The following is a 20,910-nucleotide window of genomic DNA, read 5'->3' on the forward strand; positions in this document are numbered from 1 at the left end:
GAGTGGCTAAGGAACAAAAATATAAATGTCCTTGAGTGGCCCACTCAGAGCCCTGACCTAAATCCAATCGAAAACCTGTGGCATGACTTGAAGATTGCTGTCCATCAACGCTCCCCATGCAAATTGACTGAGCTTGAACAGTTTTGTGCAGAAGAAAGGGCAAATATTGCCCATTCAAGGTGGGCAAAGTCGGTAAAGCCCTATATGAACAGACTCACAGCTGTAATTGCTGTCAAAGTTGCTTCCACCAAGTCTTATCTCAGGGAGGTGGACACTAATCCAACCAAGATATACTAGCTTTGCGTTTTTAATGAATTTTCTGAAATTTGTACAATGTTGTTTTTCACTTGGAAGTTGTGGGTTACGAGGTGTAAATGAAGGTGGAAGAAGTCTGGTTTAATGTAATTTAATTGTTGTTCCATGAATTCCCATTCAAATTCAAAATTTCTGGCTTTGCGTTTCCAAACGTCATTCCTATTTTTTGACATTTTTTGTTTGTTTCACAGCCTACAGTTTTCATCGAAACTTCCTGAAACTTGGCGTATATATGTAAAAATACCCTGCGCAGATAGTAACAATCTCCGATTTTGAAAATTCCTCCGAGAAAAAAAAGTTATGACATCAAAATATCTCCGCTAATGGAAATCGCCTAAAAAATTATCTCCAAAACTCGGCAAGCGTTTTGAATTCTGTTTGCGGGAATCGAACAGGGCATTAGCAGAGATGAATTACCGTACACATGATACATCACTATGACGTAATATCAATTTTTATGACATCATTCCTATTTTTCGACTTTTTGTTTCACAACCCAGAGTTTTCATCGGATCTTCGTGAAACTTGCCATGTATATGCAGAAAGCCCACGTGCAGGCAGTAACCATCTCCGATTTTGGGATTTCTTCCTGGAAAAAAAAGTTGACGTCATAATATCGCCGCTAATGGAAATCGCCTACACCATTATCTCCGAAACTAGGCAAGCTGTTTGAATCTTGTTTGTGGGAATCAAGCCGGGCATTAGCACAGATAATTTCTCGCAAACCTGATACACCACAATGACGTCATATTCGTTTTTTATGACGTCATCATTAAGAAGACGAGGATCTTAGCTCATTCGAGCTTGTTCTGTACAGACAGCTTGCAAGCAGACGTGTGATTCACTGGGCCTTGAGAATAAGCACATTGGTCTTGATAACGTCAATGGCGTCAATATTTGCACAAATTAGTAACCAAAACGATTGAGCTCACATGATAGCTTTGAGGTATGATCACGATAACCTTTGAGCTATCTCGCCTGGGTTCAAATCGCAACACAGTTATAAATTGTCATCCTAGTGTTTCACATAGGCATGCCGATGGATGCATCGATGTGTTCACCTTCCATCGAATGGACGTTGAGCTTGAGGAATCGTCTGCCTGCACTGGCCGTTGATAAATGTGAGTGAAACATCATCCCACGGTACCTTTTGTAAATCGTTGGTGAGTTACTCCGAGCACCCTGAACAAATGACAAATTCCTGCCTCCTTCAGTCGAATGGCAAGCCCGGCCACCTGGCTCGTGAAAGCCTTGGATGAAAAACATGTTACCCAGCTGACTCCACAATGAGGTGGGAATAAATGGGGTCGTTAAAGTAGGTGTAACGGTTTGATCAGTTAACTTGGTTAGTTAACTTGGTGGTGCCTGCTGAACTTCCATGCAATTTGACTTCAATCCCACCCCCCACCCCCTTAACCACAAACTTCAAGTTATCAAGCCCTCCTCCCAAACCCCAACTCCTCAACCTCACCCTCACAACCCCCAAGTCCTCAATCTCCCCCTTCCAACCCAAAAGCTTCAATCCCCTCGCCACTCCTAGACTTCAAAGACCCTGTTCACCGCAACTCCTGAAACCCCACCTCACTACAGCTCCTCAACTCCTCCCCCGCCCCCCCCAAAAAGTCCTCAACCCTTCCCCCCCACCAATTCCTCAACCTCCCCCTCCCAACTCTGTCCCATCTCTGCTTTCTCCCCCCAAACGAACCCCAAACTCTCTGTCCTCCCTTTCTTCTGCTCATAAAAGTGAAAGGGCATTTTGGCATGGATAATTACATATTTCATAGTCGTCTTACTTGGATCCTCCTTATCATTACTCATCAATAAACAGCTATCTCGGTATTCTGGTGTATTTTGCGTCCCTACAGCATAATTCCCAGCAAAGCAAACAATGCTTTCCTCACTCCCCCCACATTTGCACTTATTTTCCATATGCGCTTATATTCAAGTATACGCTTATTATCCAGATTCTGCTGAATATTGTGATGAAAATGAAGTGTTAATGAGGGTTAATTATTCATTTATTATTAAATAATAAAGTCAATATAAGCATAAGTGTTTTATAACCCGAATTAGCAATGAACAGAATTGGATGTCCAGGAACCTTGTCACTCTAGCCCCCATGTCTGATTTGTTCCTCCATAATTGAAAGTTAATAAATCCCCATTGTCATTTCTCGCCTTCGCCACACATTCTGCAGGAACATGGTGTGTCGATGTGTGCAACTCCCATACGTTCTGATTGAACTTGGCTGTTCTTTGTGTGTGAACCCCACACATTCCAATGACATGGCGGGAGCATGCGTGTGACCCTCCTGAGATAGAGGGGGTAGGAGGAGCCTCACGCCAGGAGGCTGGGGAGTCATGGCTATATAAACCAGCTACACTCAGACACCAGAGTGGCGTCGGGAAGGACCTGAGGAGAGTGGATCAGTGAAGCTGCACTTAAAAGGAGTGTTTGTCAGCACGCACAGCTGCACTCAGGACTGAGGAGAGTCAAGAGGAAAGAATTGGCGCTTGGAGCTCGCAAAGTAGGAGAGATGGCAGGGGAGCATCCCGCACAAGTGCAGAGCCTGACCAGTGCACCCAGGTTACAGATAAATTATCTGTGCTAATGCCCGGCTTGATTCCCGCAAACAAGATTCAAACAGCTTGCCTAGTTTCGGAGATAATGGTATAGGCGATTTCCATTAGCGGCGATATTATGACGTCAACTTTTTTCCAGGAAGAAATCCCAAAATCGGAGATGGTTACTGCCTGCGCGTGGGCTTTCTGCATATACATGGCAAGTTTCACGAAGATCCGATGAAAACTCTGGGTTGTGAAACAAAAAATGTCAAAAAATGGGAATGACGTCATAAAAATTGATATGACGTCATAATTACGTATCATATGTGCGGTAATTCATCTCTGCTAATGCACTGTTCGATTCCCGCAAACAGAATTCAAAAAGCTTGCCTAGTTTCGGAGATAATTTTTTCGGCGATTTCCATAAGCAAAGATATTTTGACATCATAACGTTTTTTCTCGGATCAATTTTCAAAATCGGAGATGGTGACTGTCTGTGCAGGGTATTTTTACATATATACATGCCAAGTTTCAGGAAGTTTCGATGAAAACTGTAGGCTGTGAAACAAAAAAGTCCACAAGAAGAAGATGAAGAACAACAACGAGAGTAAAGGCCCTGTCACACCTTGAGGTTTTAGCCAGCGTATCCCGACGTATGAAAAATTTGCCGAATATGCTGGCACACGTCAAATACGTCATGGGTAAGTTTTGTATACGTTAAGAGCACGCTGAAGCACGCTGGCATACGTCGGAGTACGCCGAGCACGTCGACAAATTTGAAGCATGCTCAAAATTTTTCGACGTATGCCATCGTATAACGCACACGTTCCGCATATGCTGACCCTAAGTTGTAGGCACGTCACGCGATTGTTGACACACGTCGACACACGTTACTTGTAAGTTACTCATAAGTCGAAACACGTCGAGGTAATGTTTAGCATACCCGAAACTTATTTCCAACCTATGAGTAACGTGCTTTCAACCTATGAGTAACGTATCTCCAATGCATATTGACGTATGTAGACGTGTTTCTAACTTGCAGCTACCGTATAATGGCGTATTGGCAGCGTTTAGGGGAATTGTTATATAAAAATGTGCTTCACACAGGAGGAACCTGTCAGTGTTCCAGACTCCATGGTTTTTTTGTTTGTTTGTTTGTTTTTCTTCGGCATGATGGTGATGTTGACGCTTCTATTTCTAGTGCGGTTATAAGATAATATAATTAATAGGCTGCCGCTCAACGATTTGAATCATAACCGCATTAGAAATCAAAGTGTCAACATTATCGTCATGCCGAAGAAAAAAAAAAATACGTCTACATACGTCAATATGCATTGAAGTTGGAGATACGTTACACATTGGTTCAAAGCACGTTACTCATAGGTTAGAAATAAGTTTCGGGTTCGATAAACATTACCTCGACGTGTTTCGACTTATGAGTAACTTACAAGTAACGTGTGTCAACGTGTCTCAACGATCGCGTAACTTGCCTACAACACGTTACTCAAAGGTTAGAAATAAGTTTCGGGTACGTTAAACATTACCTCGACGTGTTTCGACTTATGAGTAACTTACAAGTAACGTGTGCCAATGATCGTGTAACGTGCCTACAACTTATGGCCAGCATATGTGGAACTTGTGAGTCATACGCTGGCATATGTCGAAAAATTTTGAGCATGTTAAAATTTGTCGACGAGCTCGGCATTCTACGACGTATGCCAGCGTGCTTCAGCGTGATCTTAACGTATACATAACGTATTCGACGTATGCCAGCGTTTTAGACAAATTTTTCATAGGTCGGCATACGCTGGCTAAATCGTCAAGGTGTGACAGGGCCTTGAAGGAAGTTATGTTTTCACCCATTTCTGTCTATTTGTCTGTTTGTTTGTGTACAGGATATCTCAAAAAGTTGTGGACGGATTCGGATGAAACTTGGTGCACAGGTTGGGTGTGTGCCAAGGACTAATTCATTAGATTTTGGTGAAGATCTGAATACGAATACGAGATTTATTAAATTTTTAAAGTGATTATTTTCCATTGAGAGATTTGGTCAAAAACGCTATAGTACTGTATAGCATGATATTTCAAAAATGTATTGGGCCCAATATGTTCTCATGGATCAGGCATTACATGGCGGATGTATGTGTTCCAATGAGTGCCCTTCTTGTTACCTTCGCATTCTGCGAAAGGTTATGTTTTGGTCGCTGTGTATTTATTTATTTGTGAATATGTGTGTTTGTTTGTTATTCGCATAACTCAGAAAGTACTAAACTGAATTGCATGAAATTTGGTGGGATGATTCGTGAGTATCCAACGACGATTTGATTAGATTTTGGGAGCGATCGGGTCAAAGGTCAAGGTCAAGGTCATGAAAAGGTCAAAAACACTCTTTTGAGCATAACTTCCTTCATAATACAGCTATCGACATACAACCACCGCCATATTGTTCCATGATGAGATACCTTTCAGATATGTAATGTCGGATTTGACGTAACGTCATCGGAAGTGCATCTAAATGACGTCACAAGATGACGTAAATTTTCAATTTTCGATCTCATCAGTTTTGATCATACCGTTTTGTAGGACTTACATTAAGGACGTCACACACCAAATTTGACTTCAATCGGACTGACCGTTATGACGTCATTGACGTTTGAACATGACGTTTTTCAATTGTGGCTAAAATGTCCTGATATTTTACATTCAAATATCTCTATAATTTAGAAAGCAAAGTCTCCCAAATCCAGACATTAGGATCAGTACCAAAATATCTGTTTATTGATGGTCAGGTTTTGCCAATGAACTCTGTAGTCAAAGTCAAGGTCACACTCAAGGTCAAAATATACTTGTAGGCATAGCTTCAGATCTAATAGAGCTATTGACATGAAACCAACGTTAAAACGTTCAGTGAACTACGAGCTTTCAGAATGGTAGTCCCCGATTGGACGTGACGTCCCCGGAAGTGCGTCAAAATGACGTAAAAAGATGACGTCATTTTTCAACTTTTTAATTTTCCAGTGTTTATCATTCCATTTTGTTGGACTGCCTTCAAGGAGGTTACACACCAAATTTGACGTCAATCGGACTGACGGTTGTGACGTCATGGACATTTTAAAATGACGTTTTTCAAATGTGCCCGGAAAAAAGTTGCGGCGGCGAAGGTATGCGCTCTACCGAGTGCCCGGTCTAGTTGATTATGTGTTGGTTGGACAAAGCACGAATTGTTTTATTGAGGTGTATTGATAACGTACGTACTTCACCAAATTCAGATGTGTACTACAGCTGCTTTTTTATTTTCTCGAAACACTTGAATTTTGAAACTTTGTGATATATTTAACGTTTAACCACATCAACGTATGTCTCATATATTATTTCATATTTTGCTTGAGGTTTGCAATGTCATATCAGTGTTCGGGAAAGTCGGTCCACTTCCCCTCCCCATCCACTTCCCCTCCCCATCCACTTCCCCTCCCCATCCTCCTCCCCTCCCCATCCTCTTCCCCTCCCCATCCACTTCCCCTCCCCATCCACTTCCCCTCCCCATCCTCCTCCCCTCCCCATCCACTTCCCTCCCCCATCCTCCTCCCCTCCCCATCCTCCTCCCCTCCCCATCCTCTTCCCCTCCCCATCCACTTCCCCTCCCCATCCACTTCCCCTCCCCATCCACTTCCTCTCCCCATCCTCCTCCTCTCCCCATCCTCCTCCTCTCCCCATCCTCCTCCCCTCCCCATCCCCCTCCTCTCCCCATCCACTTCCCCTCCCCATCCACTTCCTCTCCCCATCCTCCTCCTCTCCCCATCCTCCTCCTCTCCCCATCCTCCTCCCCTCCCCATCCCCCTCCTCTCCCCATCCTCCTCCTCTCCCCCTCCTCCCCCCCTCCCCCATCCTCCTCCCCTCCCCATCCTCCTCCCCTCCCCATCCACTTCCCCTCCTCTCCCCATCCACTTCCCCTCCCCATCCACTTCCCCTCCCCCATCCTCCTCCCCTCCCCCATCCTCTTCCCCTCCCCCATCCTCCTCCCCTCCCCATCCTCTTCCCCTCCCCCATCCTCTTCCCCTCCCCCATCCTCCTCCCCTCCCCCATCCTCCTCCCCTCCCCCATCCTCCTCCCCTCCCCATCCTCTTCCCCTCCCCCATCCTCCTCCCCTCCCCATCCTCTTCCCCTCCCCTCTGCTCTTATCTGTCGTATCCCAGTCCACACTTCGACATTAACGTTTAACTGCACGTGCGCTGAGGACGTGCTCTGGAATCGAAATTGAGACCAAACATGATCGAGCTTGTTGTTGAATGAAGTGATGCTTACGGCCGATACTGTACATATTATATACCTGATTGGATTTCGTTTTTTTAATTGCATGTCTAATATGTATGTATGTATATATGTGTATGTGTATATATATATATATATATATATATATATATATATATATATATATATATATATATATATATATATATATATATATATATATATATATATATATAGATATATAGATTCAATCAATCGTCCTCCACGGCGAAAATAGCGTCACGAAGCGTGATTGGAGGGTCACGTGTCGTCATTTCCGGGAGTGAATGACGTGTTTCCGGTTCCGGTTGATCACTGTTACAGTCGGTGAAGGAAGGATGACGGTGAACTCGCTGGTGGCGGTTTGGTGATCGTTTATCCGTTTTAAAGCGATAACAACGTTCGTGAAGAACTTATTTAGGTATTTCGGCCAAAGTGTTTAACGAACTCCTCAGGAATGATCTTCTGAAGGATAAAAATTCGATTTCTCGGAAACGTCTTTGATTCACCGGTTTGATTTTGAATCCCGATTAACGGTTCGTCAACATGAGCTCGTTAAATCGATCCTCTGCATGAAGTGAGTTTTGTATCTATCACAATTGACATTATGACGTCAAAATGGTTCGTTTGTGACGGATATGTTACATCGTGATTCGACGTGGTGTTATTAGTATCTGAGGTGAGTTCGATTGTTGAAGTAATGAGACTACGTCACAATGAATTGTTTTTTTTGTCCTTTTGTCACGTGACTGCAGTGATACTGTAGTACTACAAGCATGCCATCCTTTATTGGGCCCAGCCGCACAGGTCAGGGGTGTGTTCCGTTAACAAGCGGCTTGCTATCGCTTTCCAAGCCATCCGTTCAGTGTAGACCGCTTTGTCAGCACATGTGCTCCTTCCACACCTCCCCCCTTCTCTCACTCTTTCTCTTGCCAATTAATATGGAATAGGCAAAGCCGAGAAGCGAACGTAGAATTCTTCTTACATTCGCTTCTGACTTTACATAAAACTTGTTCACAGCTGTATACTTGCCAACGATACCGTGGTACGTGTAAGCGCCGCACAGCTGATGATTTTGACGCAATTTCCGGTTACTTCGGCCTGGATTTGAGATCAGCGAGCAAATAATGTAAATCACGATTAAAAAATATTTTTTGATGATGCGGGAGATATCTTTATTAAAATTAACTTTGGGAAAAAATAATTGAATAAATAAATAAACGATCACTTCTAGTCAAGAATAAAAGAAATTAAAAGTTCCGGAAAGAGTTTCAAAATCACTCCCGGTAATGTTAAATACAAAATAAACACTTCCTGTCGTGAAAAAAAATCGCTTTCGGAAGTATAAAATTAACTTTGGGAAAAAAATAATTGAGTAAATAAATAAGCACTTCCGGTCATGATATCCCGGCATGCATCATTCCCCATGACAAAAACCGGAAACAAAAAAAACAAAAAAAAAACGGATGCAAAATGGTCATAGCCAACGACACGGATTCACAATTGCCAGGGTATTGTGTTGTTTTTTGTTGTTTCCTATTCTCTCATGTGCACACGTTAAGTAATATTCACAAGATAGAAATAAAACTCAATCGTGTTTAACAACAACCGGAAGCAAAAAGTCATAGCTAACGACACGGATTCCAAATAGCCAGGGCTATTTTGTTGTTGTTGTTGTTTCCTATTCTCTCACGTGCACGTGTTAAGTATGAAGCTCACTGCGTTCGCTATTACTGGACTTTAATCCGGTGAGCTTATGCGATCGAGCAGCGTCGGTAGGTGAGTGAGTCTTTGTTCACAACATTTAAATAAATAAATGAAATCCAGGTTTTAAGGGGATTCTGCAGGGGAGGGGGATGTTTGAGTGTGTCTTGCTTTTGATCCAGGTGAGCTTCAGGACACGTGGTCCTATTTCTCCTCCACGTGTCCCCTCTGTTAGTGTTGATGTGTTTTTCCTCGCCTCCTCCACTCTTATTCCTGTTCTGTATTTTCACTCTTCATGACCTTCAAGTTTACATATGCAATAAAAACTTTTTAAAACCCATTGTTTTTAAGATGCTTTTAACAGAGCTTTTAATGGATATGTGCTTATCTGTACCGAGTCGTGTTGCCTGTGTCTTTTTAAAAAAACAAAAACAAAAAAAAAACAAGTTGATAATGTCTGGTGATAAATTGATTTATTTGACATTTATATAAAGGTTATTTATGTTTAGGTTAACCGATCAAAGTGTCTAAACTCTAAAACTTTATACATAAGCTGTTTTTACCACTTTGTGCTTTTTAAAATTCAATTGCTCACCCTCACCCCCACCCTCACCCTCACCCTCATACACCCTTCCCCACTCTCAATCATTTATCCTTTAAAAACATTACATCTTGATTATTTTCATGCTCTGCATTCTAAACCCTTCCATTTCTGTTTCTTAGCACTGGAGATGAAGCCTTGCTGTTCTTCTTTGTAATCCTCTTGCATTTCTTCAGGAAAGAAGTTTTTTTTTTAACATTTCTGCCAATGAAGAAATATGGATGCTTTTGTGAAAGTAAGTATTCAATAATTGAGTCTTGATTGCTGACTTGATTGATGTGATGATGATGATGATGATTATTATTATTTGTTCACGAGTCAGTAAGTCGCCACGATATTCGTTATGGGTGTGTCTGTCTGTGTGTCTGTCCCGAGCATAGCTCCGTGGGTTTTGATCCGATCTTGATAAAATTTGGGTGGTAGGTTTGTATCATGATCTAGTTGTGTTTTCCGGAGAATGGGCATGCTGCCCCCATTATGGGCAGAGCCACGCCCAAAAAACGTGTTTTTAGGGGGTAGCCAATTTCAAGTTACATCTTCTCCGAGGGGTTTGTCGAATCTGGACGGGGTTTCGGTATTTGGCTAGCCCACTGGCACCCGCATAGCCCCACGGAGCTCGATTTTTCATTTTCGTCACATGGTCACGACTTAGAAAATGTCAAAAAAATCAATAAATTAGGCATCGAGCTCCCAGCGTTTTCAACTGTTTCGAATGAAAGTTGGTATGCAAGTAGTGCTCTTCGAGTACTACAACTTTCATCATTTACGTTTTTCCCGATTCCCACCAGTTTGCCCTTGGCGTCTCCTCGAAGGTCAAAAAATAAAAAAGGCGAACCATGTACATTGCTCGTGAACCATCACCGTCTCCAGACTTGTTATTTTGCTTTTTGCTTTTTGTAAAAAATTAAATGAAAAGGGAGTCTTTGCTGACGTCACATCGGCATCTCCAAACCTAAGGATGGAGAAATTCTGAGCATTGGAGCTGTTAACATCTTTTGGAAATTTACCATTGCCAATATGTTCCTACCAAATGTGATAACCCAAGTACTCAAAAGTGGAATTTGTTTACAGGCCTGACCACTTTGCCATCAGAAAACTGCTAAAAGCAATTTTGGGAAATAAAAAACAATACTCTTCCTCTTCCAATATACAGTGGCTTCTCGTCACATCATTGCTAATAAGGGCAACTGTGCTGTTGATTTGGTTTATAACCCCTGTAGGTTAAGGCAGTCACACCTTGATGATTTAGCCAGCGTATGCCGACTTATGAAAAATTTGTCAAACGCTGGCACACGTCGAATACGTTATGGGTAAGTTTTGTATACGTTAAGAGCACGCTGAAAAACACTGCCATACGTCGTAGTACGCTGGCTTTCATTGTTGTACTTTGCGGTTGTCCTCAAATTTTAGCATGCTTGAAATTTTACGACGTATGCCAGTCTATGACTCGCACGTTCCGCAACGCTGGCCATAAGTTGTCGGCACGTTATGCGATCGTTGACACACGTTACTTGTAAGTTACTCATAAGTCGAAACACGTCGAGGTAATGATTAGCGTACCCGAAACTTATTTATAACCTATGAGTAACGTGTTGTAGGCACGTGACACGATCGTTGACACACGTCGAGGCACGTTATGTGATCGTTGACACACGTCGAGGCACGTTACTTGTAAGTTACTCATAAATCGAAACACGTCGAGGTAATGCTTAGCGTACCCAAAACTTATTTCTAACCTATGAGTAACGTGCTTTGAACCTATGTGTAATGTACTTCCAACGCATATTGACTTATGTAGACGTATTTGATTGACGTCTTCCGGACGACCACAGAACTTGCTGAACGTGTTTCTAATTTACAGCTACCGTATAATGGCGTATTGGCAGCGTTTTTTAAAAAAAAAAAACAACAACAATAACTTCCGATATTTCGTCACGTGCCGTTACGTCACGTCCGATTGCCTCTTCAGTTTGCTCATGTCTTATTCTTAGTTCCTCCTCTGTGAATATTTTCTGTTTGAGGATATTGTCATGTCGATGTCGAAACTTAAAAGCAAATGTCTGAATATATTTTAAAATTCGTGATAGACTAAAAAAACAAACAAACAAACAAAAAAAACAACAACAACAACTTCAGATATTTCGTCACGTGCCTTCACCGAGCCAAGGAGAAAAAAAAGAAAATGTGCCTTGACGGAGAAAATAAGTTTTGGGCATGCTTAACATTACCTCGACGTGTTTAGACTTATGAGTAACTTGCAAGGAACTTGTGTCAATGATCGCATATCGTGCCTACAACTTATTCCCAGCGCAGCGGAACGTGTGAGCCATACCGCGAGTACGTCGTAAAATTTTCAGCATGCTTGAAATTTCATGACGTACGAGACATACCACGAAATATGACGGCATCCCTCATCGTTTTTCAGCGTGCTCTTAACGTATACACAACTTACCCATAACGTATTTGACGTGTGCCAGCTTGGTTCGGCAAATTTTTCATAGGTCGGCATACGCTGGCTAAATCGTCAAGGTGTGACTGCATGGTTGACACTTCCAATTCTCAGGCGGTTATGATTTAAATCGGCGTGCGGAAGGTTTTTAACAGGCTACGCCACAAGTTCATCGGCGATATGTGCAGCGCGCTATGCCCAAGTTAAACTATCGTTGGGCATAGGTTGTGAACGCCGACAACAGACTAAGCTTTCGTTGGTATAAGTTATCTATAAGACAACGAAACGTTCTGTGCCCGTTACTAATATGTTATGAATACGACCAAAACTTAAAAAAAAAAAATAAAAAATAAAAAATAAAAACCATCAAAATTTCAGCGTACGCCAACGTTTTGCATACATTTTTATACGTTGCCATTGCTGGCTAAATCGTCAAGGTGTGACAGCGCCTTTAGGATGGGGGTCATCAAAGAGAAGGTACTTCAACTTATCCTACCATTTACATGGTATTGATTTTGGCATTTGAAATGGAAACGGTTTGTTGAGGTCCAGGTATCGCAACAGCATGCAGAACTAGACCTACACTCGGGAGAGAGCATACCTCCACCAGGCTGAACAGTTTACGTTTTGTATCCCACTGATCGGCTGGATTTGGATCCGAACCTGAACCAAAATCAAATCTGTTTGTTCTTGTCACCTAACCAATTCATCCACCTAGTTTTGTCATCTGTCCACAACTTTTCGAAATATGCTTTTTATCATTTTTTCCTCAATCTCTCAATTGTGAAGAATCATGAAAAAAATATATATATAAAAAACTCATCCATCGCTGTATCTTCACCAAAATCTAATCGATTCTTCGTTGTCACACACCCAACCTTTCCACCAAGTTTTGTCTAAATCCGTCCACTATTTTTTGAGATATCCTATGCACAGACAGACAGGTGAAAGAATAACCTCCATCCACTTTTGGTGGCAGAGGTAAAGAAAGAAAACAACAACAAAAAAATCATAAAGAAAAATCAGAGTTTACCATCCATCCATTCATTGGGACCATACTCTGTGCAGAGCGTTGGTGCTGCCGAAGCAGTCTCCTTGGCTATTGGGCACAATCTTGGGCAGGTCGCCACTCCGACACAGGATACCAGCAAGCTGGCACTCATTTTGCCGACCTCGGAAGGATGACAGGTAGAGTCAACCCCACCTGGTATTAATTCAACAGCCAAGGGGGATTTGAACTCAGGATTCTAGGATCCCGAGCCCACCACTCTAACCATTCAGCCAACACCAGTCATAGAGTTTACCACCGCAAAATCTATTGCAATAAAAATTGTTTGTGCAGGTACTCACAATATTTTATCGGTCATTGTATCTAGATGTGCCCTATCATTCTTGCACCACTAAATTTGTTGTCAAGTCCTCTTGGACATCTTGTGTAGCATTTGAGGTTAGTAGGGGTAAAGGGACTTTCAGGCCACGTCCTCTAATGCTGTATATCGATGTATTGCATGGTTCTTTGAAGTATGATGAAGGTGATTTTGTGTTCAAGTCTATATTCAATTCAAATAGAGGTTTAAAGGCGTATCAATACCCCCCAAAAATTCAGGGTTTACTGCCATTTTCCCCAAGGTGTCTATTACATCACCCAATTTAACATGTTCATTAGCTCTTCTTGCCTGTTGCTTGTGTCCTTTATGACGTCCTTAAAAACAGCAAGTTTCCCGTTTGGAATGATTTTCAATTTTGTTTGATGGCCAGACTGGCAGACAGAATAAAATAAAAAAAAAATATTGCACCTGTGTCTGAAGGAAACAGTGCAGTTTGGTATTTCCTTCTCGTGATGCTAGGCAGCTAGATCTCCGCATTGTGTCAATTCAGCATCTGCATTGCTTCAATTTTTTTGACAGGCGGAATGAAGGACATACCAAATATTGAAGCGGCTACACCGCTTAAAAATCTCTCGCTCCTCTAAGCATGTGCGGTTGGGACAAATTCTGAGCCAAAGTATGGAAAAGAAACGACAAATCCGTCTTCATATTCATGTTCAAAACATGATATTGAATTCAAATAAGTTGCTCCACGATCATAAACTGATATGATGGACGGATATGAAGCAATTGCTTAATCTCGCTTTTAGCTTCGCATCTGTGAGTGAAGACTGTCATGGGCTGCATGATTCTTTACCATTTTGTTAAATTTGTTTCTTACCTTTGTCCTGAGGCACCATCGTCCTATATTTTGGTGGGTTTTTTTTCAATTTTATTTTAAATAATTTATTTTTCGATGTGTGAATTGTACATCTTCGACTTCAACTGAACACTGCAGGTGGTTTTTTCTTTTTCTTTTTCTTTTTCTCTATAGTCAAAGCCATCATGTGATACGTGTCATGTAGAATCACAATATAAATGTGATTCTATTATTTATTTCACACGTAAAATGTGATTCTAACTAATAACTTGAGCCACAAACGCAAAATGACATCACATTTTGCAGGCGATTACAGGTGAGATTTCCTGCCTCCATCATATTACTGGGAAAATTGGGAAAGCCGATTTTGCCATGTCACAGCATTTGTTTGTTTGTTTTTTCAGATAAAGATACTATATCGTGAAAAATTTCAGATTGATCAAATAAAGTAATTGTCATCTTTATTTTTAATTGATTTTCCATTTTGCTGTTATTGGAGGCAAAGCTTTTGAGATCCTTTCTTTATGCTGTTGGTGATTTCTGAAAAGTTGCATGCTGTCGTCATGATGTTTTGTGGTTTAACTTCTCAGGAGTTTATTGAGGTTCGTGTCAGATGTCTGAAGATTCAGTGCAAGACCACTTGGCACCCCTATGTGGATTATGAGATATTTGTACATGTAAGTGGTTCTTTTCCGTCTTTATTCCTACAAAGTAATTCTAGTCTATGGCAATGTTTTAAGAATAATACCAAAAAATAAAATAAAAAAAAAATCAGCCTGTAACAGTGGTGAACAGATCTTCAAAAATGCAATCAATGCTAAATGTTTTTTTTTCTTCTTCTTCTTTTTTTTCTTCTTCTTTTTTTTTCCAGACGAATAGCATAAGTTTCTCCCTGAAATCCTCTTGTGTTCAACGGCGTTTTCGTGAGTTTGTCTGGCTGCGAAGGTGGCTTGAAAAAAGTGCTGCTGAAATGTAAGGTTCAACTCCCTTTTGGAATTTCACATAAAATGGAAATGTTGCGAAGAACATATTGAATATAGCAAGTGTTTTCTGAATACAATCGATATGAGAAATGGAATTGAATGAGACTCACGATTAATAAGTGCAGAAGAAGATTAATGGGGAAGAGTTTTTATTTTCAATGCAAACTAGACGACCCGTGAAGCCGTTAGGTTCCCATTGTGACAGCGGTTGATGGGAAAAAAATCATTTCAAGAAAAAAAAAAGATAGCTCCAGTGACCTATACTGCTGAGGTTGTTTGCATTGATCAAATACTTCCGAAGAGTACTTGACTGAATCGGGAATTGATTTTTTTTTTAATAATTTTTTTCGTTGCCCGATTTGTACGAAACTTGATACTGCACACCACAGGTGAATGGTGAGTAAGGTGGCCCTAAAATTTTTGCGCTATCCTGTAACGTTTTGGCTGTATTTCGGGATCATATATATATATATATATATATATATATATATATATATATATATATATATATATATATATATATATATATATACATACACACACATACACATACACATACAAGATGAGAGTTTTAGTAATATATAGATAGATTGAAACCGGCCCATCTATCCTCACCTTACTCAAATATATCATACTGTTTGCAGATTGCGCTTGATTAGTTATATCCCCTAAAGGACAATTGTTGCCGGATCGAGGGACAGACGGATGCAGACATGCAGATACAGGGTTCCTTTTACATAATAGATGCATATCAACCGTACACATGTTTTGCTTCTTGTATGTAAATGGGGTTATTTTTTTTATTATTTTCGGCACCGGCCGCACTATTCTACACTGGCCAAATAAAGAAAGGATGTGTTCACTGGTGCGATAAGTTGAGCTAACACCGAAATTATGCACAAAAAATTTAATTTTTTTGCTTTTGTGTGAATAGCATAATTAAAGGGTGTCAGCGGACGGCATGCAGTTCTGCACACTCACTTCTGTCTGCACAGCCGGAATTTGAATCCCGATCCAGCTATGAACTGTGTCACCTTTGTCACATGCATGGTTTTGCTTCATGTTATGTACATCAGGTTATTTATAATATCACATCGGTAGGGTGCATGTATTGCAAACCAATTCATGCTCTTGTTTATCTAACACCACTGCATTCACATTTTTTGATAAATGTTTAAATCTGTTTTTAATCAAACTTTGGTCTGAGTCTGTATCAGTTTCTGACTTCTTTATTGGGGCATGACAGGGAGGTTCCAGACCTGCCAGCAAGAAATCCCTTCTTTAGTTGTTTCAATCCAGAGGATGTGGAGCAGAGGAGGCGTGGTCTTCAGGAATTCCTTGATCGGTAAGGTGGACTTTCTTGGAACTTACCAACAAATGCTCTGCAGTGTAGCTTTTACCCCACTGGAAATTCCTAAAAGTACACAGCTGTGAGATAATTGCACGTCATTCAAATTGTGCAAAGAGAGGCATTTTGACAGTGAGTATGTCATGATTCTTTAAAAGGAAGACTAAACTATTTGAGCAGCAAGACAATAAACCTTTCATATTTTATGGATTTTCTCTGCCATGAGCCTCATTTTAAAAAATCAAAAAGATAACCCTGAATTGAGAATTGGCAGAAACCAGGACATTGGTGAGCAGGAATGACTTTACCTGCAATGGGTGGGTGCTTTTTTAAATTATTTAAATATAAAAAAAGGATTGTATACATGCATCAAGGAAAATTTAACTATTGTTATTGCTTGCATTCCCAGAATTGTGAAGACTGCTTTCTTCCTCTCGGACAGCCGTCTGCATCTCTTTCTGCAGAGCCGACTTAGCACGGATGAGATTGAGGCTTGTGTACAAGGACGGACATCATTCTCGGTCCGTGATGCCATCTTGAAAGGTCCACAAACTGATGGGCGCTTTTCTTTGAAGGATACCATGAAGCAATTGCCGCCTCATGGCGAGTTGATGGGAAAGCAGGTGGACGAGGAGCACGCAGATGTTTTGAACATTACACCTGATGCAGAAGGGTAAAAATGTTAGTATTATTGGTTTGATGATTGTTTGCAACAAGTTTATGGCTTGCCTGTGGTCGGTCTGTCTGACTCTGTCTGTCTGGTAATTACCCCGTCCGTGTGAAGCGAAAAGCGGGATTAAGCAATTGGTTCACTTTGTCTCTGTCTGCCTGTATGGCAATCAAAACAAAATTGAAAATCATTCCAAACAGAAAACTGAAATGCTTGGGATGTCATAAAGGACACAAACGGGCATAAATAACTAATTTCATGTGTTTAATAATATGGTGTAATAGATGATGCATCAATGGTCGAAAACTACTGAATTTTTTTTCTTCTTCAGCCTTTAAAACTTTCATTTTGTTTCAATTGAATTATATTCTTCAACATTGTCACTTTCAAAAATCTCCAGTTCAGCAGTACTTGGGCAATACTTTACGCCATTTCACACCATCTCGACCAATCAAATGTGCTGCTTGCGCTCTATAGCAGGGGAATATTGAGATCCGGACTGAATGGCGGCTCTTAGAAAATGTAGATCATGATTGGAAACACAAAGCAAGAGTTGAAAAGACCCTTCCCATGTCCTTTTTTTCAAGACTGCGTGGGGTAATGTGTTCTATCGACTCTAGTTTTTCTTATTACATCTGCCACCTAAGGTGGACGGAGGTTGTTTTCACCCTTCTTTGTTAATAAGCAGGATATCTCAGTCATGGCCGGATTCGGACGAAAGTTTGTGGATGAGTTGGGTGTGTGACCAGGACAAATTTATTCAATTTTGGTGAAGATCCGAATGCGTATTCAGATACGAGAATTTTTAAGCGATTCTTCACTTTTGAGAGATCGGGCCAAAAACGATGTATCACATGATATCTCAAAAAGTTATGGACGAGTCGTGACAAAATTGGCTGGATGAGTTGGTTCGGTGACAAGAACAAGCCGATTTGATTTTTGTTTGGATCCGGCTTATGAGTCAGATGCAAAATATAAACTGTTCAGCCTGGTGGAGGTATCCACTTTACTGAGTACCCTTCTCGTTTAAAATGAAGAATAGTGGATAAATAGATTTGTACAATGAAGTGACAAGTTTTGAGAATTTATATATTGCATAACAGTTCCCCATTTTCACCAGTTGATGCCGTTATTGATGTTTGTCACCCATTACATTATTTGTTGGCTCAAAATATATTTATTTATTAATTTGCTATACACATTTGGTTTATCTTAAGAGTATCTATTTATGTATGACTTCGGCTCGAAATCTATTTCGGAGAAATTTAATTCCCCCCCCCCCCCCATCAATGATTTATCCCTGTTTTCTCACACTTTTCTCAATCGTCATCCTTTCCCTTCACTTTATCAGTTTTTTTTCCCCCATTTATACCACTCCCCCCCCTCCAGGCTTTCCTTCATGTAATATGTAAATTATGCAATGTAAATGAAGTATAATTTGCTGTTTGTTCATTGTTTTTAGTGTGGAAGGGAATTGTTTTTTTTTTTTTTTCTATTTTTTTCAGATTTTGTTCTTGGGTTCAGAAAGAAGAGGACAGAGAAAGCAAATGAAGTGTTGAAATAAATCTCAGGTGCCAGTCAATTTAAATGTTTAAATGGCCAATGATGGCAAAGCAATGCTGTTGTAGTTTCAATTATTTATGATTGTGGTAAAATAAATGAATTGTTAAGTTGTATTGCAAGGGCGAATCAATAAGTGAGGCACTTTAAAAAATTTCAGCGAAACCTTCATTATTTATTTACTTTTTTAATTGTTACATATGTGACTTTCTTCTATGGTACTCGTGTGTGTGTGCGTGTGTGCGCGTGTGCGCACACACACACACACACGATATTCCATGTGTACACTTCCCCTTGGCATTCCAATGCAATTCTCTCTCAGATATGGCAGATACTTGCCAATTTCAATTTTCCACAATTTTTACATTGAAATTGGTCTCTGGTGATTAATACAAATTGCAATTTTAAAATGAATAAGGTTTTCGGTCTCCTTTTTTTTTTTTTTTCCTTCTATAGATTGTTGGCTCATGGAAGAGCAAAACGACAAAGGGCAGAATATTTACAAACTACTGGAAAGGGAGGTGGGATGGGGTTGGACATAGACAAGGAGAATAACAAAAACTTGAAATCATGCCGTACAGCAACAGAATAGGGGGAAAAAAATCGGGATGTGTAGAAAAGATTGCGGATGTGCATGAGGTAATGATGGGCAGTGCATTTGAATGATTAAAGTAAAGAGGAAAAAAACAACGGACACAGACTATTCCACAATCTTGAGAATAAGGGGACCAATTGATGTTGGTGAGCAACCATCCTCGACTTTGGGAGGGTGAGCAGGTGAGGTTTTCTTGAACATGTATGACCAGAGTGTGGTTCCGAGAGGACAGGGTTAAAAAGGAATGATTAGCAAGGCCAGATGCAAGCTTGTATAAGAGAGCCCACCAACTTTGTTGGTGGGTGATATTCCTCCTATTTTTAAACCAGATTTACTTGTCAGCATCGTCAAAGGTAAACTGCATCACTTTTTCTTGTATCTAGTTATTATTGCCATAAGTCATTAAATCTGCAGCGTGTTTGGAAACCAAGCTGCTTCAAATACATGCAGCAGTGTTTTGCTTTGTTTTTACGAACTTTACACTTGCTGTATGCCGACCAAGTGCTTGCTTGTTTTGTGCTGACTCATTTAAAATCGGTCTTCCCTTAGGGAGTGGGGGAGAGATTACATTTCTCTGGGTAGGGGGTGGGGGGGGGCGGCCTCCATGGGCTGTTTGAAGAGATATTTGTAGGCTGCCTGTCTATCTCTTCCATTTGATAGACTCAAGGGTATGCCTATGGATTGCTCCCTTGAGTGTTTGTTTCAGATTTTTACATCTTTCCCACACCAGTTGCGCTTCCCGTAAAGCCATAATCAAATGGCTTCTCGTCGTCCCAACTCGTTTTTACCTGAACGGGGATATTATCCATGTGGAAAGTGATGAGCTGGGCAGAACATCTGTGCACCCCCAGCTCCCTTCTTACTGCAGAATACTCTCCCATGGTGATATCATAATGTACTCTTTCACATAAAAATTGCACTTTTTGAAATCTATTTTCTGCTGCTGTCACGTTTGTCTTGAACTCGAGCTTATCAGTCTCAAACAGATTCCCTTTTTATTTAAATTTTTATTGTGCGTACTGTATTAAGCTTTGTGTTGGCATGCCTTTCCACTTCTGACCTCTTATAATGCCAAGCTAAAGGTTTGAGCTGCTATCACATTTGTACACAAAAAAAACCATAAAAACTTTTGTTCAAATTGCCAATTGATGTAGATTACGAAATATTGGCTTAATTAATTGGGCCTTCAAATGTTCTACAAATGAGATGCTCAATGATCCAAGATACGGCAAAAAAAGTTTAACAAGGCATATGTTACTAATTATGTGTACTTGCTGTATGTATATGTTCAATAAAAAGGTATATCTTGGACAATTGTGAGTGTCTTGTTTGTACAAATTTTTGAATGCCCCCCCCACCCATCCCCTACCTACACCCACCCCCTACCTCAGTGGTCCCAAACCTTTTGATTCCACGGGCCACATTCACTACCCCAAAGGGTGTTGGGAGCCAGAAAAAAAATCGAAGAAAAAATTGAGAAATCGATACAACGTTTGGGGTTTATTGGAGTATTGTTTTTTTAATTAATAAATTTTATATGTATTCGATCGATCGATTGTTCACGCACTGTAATTCTGAACAAATTTCCGTTTGGGGTGTAATTAATTTTAAATACTGCCGCAAGATGCCGAAAGGTAAAATCAAATT

At 40.6% G+C, this 20,910-nt stretch overlaps 1 protein-coding gene across 9 annotated transcripts; it reads left to right on the forward strand.

The window, feature by feature from the left end:
* Positions 1-7,449: 7,449 nt before the first annotated feature.
* LOC147021692 (sorting nexin-10-like) lies at positions 7,450-20,577 on the forward strand. 9 transcript variants are annotated; one of them, XR_015060888.1, is made up of 8 exons: positions 7,458-7,845; positions 9,594-9,706; positions 14,698-14,784; positions 14,979-15,079; positions 16,337-16,435; positions 16,848-17,119; positions 18,614-18,679; positions 19,994-20,577. XR_015060888.1 is itself a non-coding variant. In XM_085891947.1 (8 exons), exons 2-7 carry the CDS (start codon positions 9,689-9,691, stop codon positions 18,657-18,659), a joined length of 615 nt encoding a protein of 204 aa, XP_085748073.1. In that variant the 5' UTR covers positions 7,459-7,845; positions 9,594-9,688; the 3' UTR covers positions 18,660-18,679; positions 19,994-20,577. The 9 variants fall into 9 exon arrangements, 8 of the variants coding, with proteins under 8 accessions (XP_085748071.1, XP_085748075.1, XP_085748073.1 ...); XM_085891947.1 differs by having other exon boundaries at positions 7,459-7,845; positions 16,848-17,111; XM_085891945.1 differs by having other exon boundaries at positions 7,450-7,587; positions 16,848-17,111; positions 18,614-20,577.
* The last annotated feature ends 333 nt before the right edge of the window (positions 20,578-20,910 follow it).

This window comes from Eptatretus burgeri, chromosome 8, assembly GCF_056783735.1.
Source record: "Eptatretus burgeri isolate ZD-2024b chromosome 8, Ebu_testis_v1, whole genome shotgun sequence".
NCBI classification, from domain to species: Eukaryota; Metazoa; Chordata; class Myxini; order Myxiniformes; family Myxinidae; genus Eptatretus; species Eptatretus burgeri.

Bases quoted from the DNA above. Each gene is read 5' to 3' on its own strand.
- LOC147021692 (XM_085891945.1), top strand. The intron at 14,785-14,978 runs GTAAGTGGTTCT...TTTTTTTTCCAG, and splicing joins ATTATGAGATATTTGTACAT to ACGAATAGCATAAGTTTCTC. The intron at 17,112-18,613 runs GTAAAAATGTTA...TATTTTTTTCAG, and splicing joins ATTACACCTGATGCAGAAGG to ATTTTGTTCTTGGGTTCAGA.